General features: G+C 47.8%; 1 protein-coding gene across 1 annotated transcript in view; it reads right to left on the minus strand.

The window, feature by feature from the left end:
• The window catches only part of LOC109310351 (protein BEAN1-like), a 116,272-nt gene extending 113,701 nt beyond the window's left edge, over positions 1-2,571 (minus strand). The window contains exon 1 of the mRNA XM_019535434.1: positions 2,490-2,571. Within this exon, the coding sequence (XP_019390979.1) occupies positions 2,490-2,571 (82 nt within the window). The remainder of the gene's footprint in view (positions 1-2,489) is intronic.
• Between the last annotated feature and the right edge of the window lie 3,286 nt (positions 2,572-5,857).

Consider the following 5,857-nt stretch of genomic DNA (forward strand, 5'->3'; position numbering starts at 1 on the left):
AGCACCCTGGAGCTGGGCCGCCTCCTCCCCCGGGTGCCGGGCCCCTCCTTTCCCCAACTCTTCCTCGGCCTGACCCCGTTTATGCACCCCCCCCCCCGTGACCGCCCAGTTTGGGACCCGTTGCTTTAAGCGGGGGTGAAAAGCAGGCCGGTGGGACATGGCCCCGGAGGTCTGGGGGGGCACAGCGGTGCTGGCAACATTGGCGGCGCCCAGCAGCAGTTGTGGACCACCCGCACATGGTGCCGGCGGTGTCGGTGGCAAGGGAGGGTTGGCGAGTGGCGACTGCCTGCGCCTTTCGCAGGGGTGCGCGTGCATCCGCATGCACCCACTGTGCGTTGCCAGCGGGTCAGCAGCAGTGGACAGCTCAAGGGCTGGCTGGAAAGCCGGCAGCTGGAAGCAGGGAAAGGCAGGGTTGGGCCACCAGCGCCCAGGTGTTGTTGGCGCATGGGAGGGTCGTGCCATGCCAGGGCACTGAGGATGGCTGCCACGCGCTGGCGGGCAGGCTGCAGTAGATGCTGCGCTGCTGGCGAGTCTGTCAGCTCCACTGGAGCATGTCCCCCAGTCATCTCTGCCTGGCGGGAGTCCCACGCCTTAGGACAAGGGAAGGGCTAAATCACCCAATGCTGAACATTAGGCCGCCTTCACTTCTCACTAGATGTTTCTTTGCCTTCCCTTTTGCTGCCCTTATGTAAGGAGCTCCGTGCAAACATCCTCAAGACCACGCTGTTATCCTTCCTGAAATCTTTCCCCCCGCCCGGCTCTTCTACCGTACTTACAAACCACTCGAGTGGCGAGGCAGGCATGAGTTGGGATTTGGCGCTACTTGTATTGCTCGCAACTGTCTTCCTGCTTGTCTCTCACCTCCACCTACGGGAGTACTGTGTCCAGTTCTGGGCACTGCTCTTCAAGAAGGACATGGATGAGTTCGAGAGGGTACAAAGAAGGGCCACCCACCTGGTCCAGGGCATGGTGGATAAGCCCCTACAAGGAGAGACTCTGGGAATTGGGCCTGTTCAGAGTCGGAGAAGGTTGAGAGGTGACTTGGTAGCCGCCTCCAAGTGAGCACCAAGATCTAGGTGAGCAACTCTTCAGGAAGGCACCTCACGGGAGGATGAGGACCAATGGACATGGAGCATTGGCGACATGTAGGGGGTGCACGCAGGTGCACATGCACCCCCTGAGAAAAGCAGGCAGGTGGTTGCTGCTCACCACCACACCCCCTTGCTGCCACCACTGCTGGCGGCCACTGCCGCACTCCTGCCACCAACAGTGCTGCTGTCACCTACAGGAGCTTGCCGTGCCCCCCCAGCCTCCGGGAGCATGCGGCGTTCATGTTGTAGGGGGTAAATGCAGGCTAGATACAAGGAAGACCGTCTTCTCTGTAAGGGTCGCACTCCCAGGCGGGGTGGTGCGATCACCATCCTTGGAGGTGTTCAAGAGGAGGCTGGACAGGCACTTTGTTGAGCTTGTCTGAGCCCAATAACTTCCTGCCCATGGCAAGGGACCGGACTTGATGACCTTACAGGTCCCTTCTGGTTTTACGATTCTATAATGTGTGTCACCCTCACCCTCGTAAGCCTGTTTCAGCTAGGACCGTTTCTTTGTGCTAGGCAGCGTTCAAAAGGATAGTGTGGTCTGTGCCTCTAGGGTCTGTTGGGTAAGCCTCTGCAATTCACATGCCTCTACACGTTAACTTTATGTAATACTTCAGGGCAAAATGTTAAGAATGTTTTATCCATTTTAAAGTTCAAGAAGAATTTTCAGTAGAATGAACATCGATTTTGGTTTTAGTTAGGATTTTGGCAATAGCATTTCATTGTATAGAAAATAATAGTTCTGGCCAAGACCTACAAAAGCAGGAGCCTATGTTTAGACTTCAAAGTCCGGATTCAGATAAGAAGGCTGCCTAAGCACTCATCATCTCCCACGTATTTAACTGGAAAGCTGTTTGGTGCTCAGCCAGTCTGAGAAACGTTTCTTCTGTAGGTGCCTAGCTTTAGGCCCCGAATACTGAGAACCTCAGCTGTGGACACTTGGCACTTTTGAGAAAATGACCACTTTTATTTGGATGCCAAGGCATGGATCTAAGAGTCTGAGCCATGTTTGACATGGCTATGACATGCAGTGAATCAGTGTGACACAGCCTGGATTGAAACTCTGCAGTCCCTGCTCTCCAGACATATTCACTATCACTTAGCGAAACTGATAGGTTTGAGAGAAGGAGAATCATGAAAATGTCAATGTGTGACCATTCTTTGCACACATTTTCAAATCTGAACATTTACTGCTGAAGAACCTTTCCATTTGGCAGCGTAACTCAGGCATAGCACAGCTTTATTTCTAGATCATAACCTATTGCGCACAATATGATCCAATAAAACCTATCATCATGGCATATGAATATCTCTCTCTCCAGTCTGTAACCGTGACAGTGGGCACACATTACATAATATAGATTTTGCTTATGACTGCTGACCTTGTTCATTTACCAAAAGTCATTTCAGAGGGTCTTTTAAAGATGAAGATAATAGGGTGCCTTCTTTTGTGCTTCCCATTTGTTTTCTGGGTCATTTGTGCACTTGAATGGAACCTTCACATATTGCTGAATTCAGGTCAGACCTTTATTTGAACACTTGGTGCAAAACTTTAGCAACCATTTGTAGTCCCTGGGCTATACTCTATGGGAATAGCTATATTGTTACTCCCTCATATTTTGCTCTTTTCTTCGGGCAAAACAGATCCTTCATTATAAAAAAGAGAATCTCAGGGAAGATGATATTCACACTTCAGTTTACTTTTGCATGAACACCGTTAGGTTTTCATACAGAGAGCTAAAGTAAGGACAGAAATACTCAGAATTTCACATACCAGTGCTTGTTCAAACTTAGACTAGGTTGTCTCTTTAATAACATCATAAAACAAGGAGCATCTGTATTTCAAGACAGTCTCTCCCTGGTGATTTACATACTGTATTTCCATTTTATTTCCTATCAGTCTTGCCAGAATGTTTTCTTCCTAACCTTTTGAAATATGGATCTTGACTGACTGTTTGGAAACTCAGATATATTCACATTAGAATCACAGTGATGTTCACTGAGGATGGAATTGTGAAAGGTTGACATTCCTAGTGACTATTTTCTCTTGTACCAATAATGAGCAGTCAGTAAGGAGCTCTTGCTGAAGACAGATAATTTTATTCCTGGATGATTTTACATTTTCTTCAATCCAGGGACTTCATTATGGCTAAGCTGCACAGTTAATATAGGCTACTGAAATGACAGGGTTCCTCAGCCACATTTACTATCTCCTGTGATTAAGAATTTTCTTTGGATTGCTAAGGCTAAATGCTGAATTAAAGCTAAGGAGTGGTTGTGATGTGTTACTATGTGGATGGCCACATTTTGACATAGTTATCCATTTGTTGTAAGACAAAATGAATTGCCACTTCATAATGAGAACTCTCTTTGATAATTTTAATATATGCTTAAGGAGACATTTGGGGGATAATATTTAAATACATTCTATCACATCGTATTGCTATGGAAAAGGCTGTAATGAAATGCATGTGTTTGAATTATTGGATTATATTATTGGCCTTTGGTAGAATACCCTGCTGCATTGGTATAAGAGCAGTTGTCGAATGGCGGTTTGGGCAGACACGTACATCTTTTCTCTGACTGGAGAAGTCCAGGTCTTGTCTGCAATATCATCGTTGACTTACCATTAATGAAGTGCCAGGAGTGGTAGAATCCTGGGAAATACTATAAGAGAGTATATACAGGTGTTTTCCTACCATGTAAAACTGCTCATCTTCTAAGTCTGGTCTGCCCCTGTAATCCTATCATTGCTAGCACTGGGTCTAGGCTGGCGTAGAAGTGGTGAACCTTATTCTGTTGCCCTGTGGGGTCAGCCCAACATTCAGGATCTCAAAATTGCGCTGTTAGACAGTAGGGCATGGTGTACAATTGCACATATACAAACACACAAATCAACTAGGTGCATACACACACGTACTACCAGCTCAGGCACATACACATTCAAACCAGCCTAGGCACATGCATACCAATTACCAATTCAAGCACATACTATACACCCCAAAAGTTAGACACAGATCACTAATTCATATATCATGTACACAATGCCATACACACACACACACACACACACACACATGTTCAAAATATCTAGTCCAGGTTCATGCACACCTATCACCAGTTTAAGCCCATACACGCTACACACACCAAATTTAGGCAGAATCAGTTACCAGTTACCAACACCTGCACATTCAATACACATACATGGATTACTAATGTATATACCACACACACACACACACACACTGATATCTATATATATATGTGTGTGTGTGTGTGTGTGTGTATTCATTAATTTACACACATACCACCCACCTACACATACACACAGGTGAGTTCCTAAGTTGGGTGTTGTGTATGTATGAATGTGCTTGGTGTACTTGGGATACCTGGGGAAGGGTTAAGGTAAGAAAGTAGAAGTGTAGGGAGTTAAAGTTACCAGGACTGGGATTAGAACCGGTAGGTTACAGGAGACTGGGCTGAAGAACTGAGGCTTGGGGGTAACTTTAGGTTAATTGGTCTTAATTGATTAAAAGACAATGCCCAAAGCCTGCAGAACAGGGAAGCAATGCCGGCACAGAGGCTGGGACTGGAGCCAGAGCTACGGGGGAGCTGAAAAGGTAGGTGGGGAGAGGGAAAAAGGGACTAAGGGAAAGTGTGGGTGTGAAAGAGGGGCTCTGGGTCTGGGGAGCTAGAGAAGTTGCAGGGAGCAGCATGAGGTGTTGGGAGCTGGAGAAAACTGCAGGACAGCCACGAGGAGCTGGGAAGCTGAAGTGGGGTGGGGGAAGCCTGAAAACAGAGACGGACAGCAGAAAAATCACAGGAAAAGCGTCAGGAGAGACTGAACAATGGCAGGGCAGTGGGAAAGCAGAAAAAGGCAGCAGAAGGTCACAGGGAAAAGGCAGTAAATGGCACGGAAGGCTGAAAGGCAGCAGGGACAGCATGAAAGCAAGGAGAGAAAAGCGGAGATGGAATTGGGAGGAGATTGGGAAACTAGCAGGGGTGGGGGGGCTGGAGCTGAGAGAAAGAATGAGGCTGGAATTTAAGATAAGAAAGGGCCTGGGATTCAGTAAAACATGACCCAACTGGGGGTTGCAAATGGCAGTGGTTTTCTTGAACAGGGGAGATGGTGACACCATGTCCTATTGGTTCCCTTGCACCCACCCACACACACAATGATAGCAGGGGTTAGAGAGGCTTGGTGCAGGGGCTGAAGTCTACTGAAGTCCAGGAGGAGAGAGAGAGAGACAGAGAGTCCAAATTGTAAGAGGAGGTGTGCAGGTAATATCTACTTATCCAGGCTAGAACGGGGTCCTTGTCCAGTAGATGTTGTCCAGAGGGGAGTCGCCGGCAGGGCCTCTGGTTGGATAGGTGGTATGGCATGGTGCTGGTCCAGATGGAGAGAGCGTCCCAGTGGGTCTATTTTCACTGCCTCTTTTTATAGGTGCAGACCTTGTGTGACTCTAGTGACAGGAGGCATGCCCAGCCAAGGGTCAGCCCCTAGCATACTGAGCATGTGTGCTCCATGTAGCGATGTGCAGTTTCGGGTGTCTGTAATGGTAAGAGTTGATGGTTCTGCAGGGTCTTTTGTCTTTCAAATGCTGGGTTCTTGTCTCTGTTTCTGGGTGAGGTCCGTGGTTCCTTGATGAATCAATGTGAGGTGATGGCCCAGTCATTACAGGCCATTCAGTAGAGGCCTGCTACCATTGTATTTCAATCATTCCCAATCACACTCATTCATCAGGGAACCAATTTACACGGGA

The sequence above is a fragment of the Crocodylus porosus genome, unplaced genomic scaffold (genome assembly GCF_001723895.1).
Source record: "Crocodylus porosus isolate Cpor-Errol unplaced genomic scaffold, CroPor_comp1, whole genome shotgun sequence".
NCBI classification, from domain to species: Eukaryota; Metazoa; Chordata; order Crocodylia; family Crocodylidae; genus Crocodylus; species Crocodylus porosus.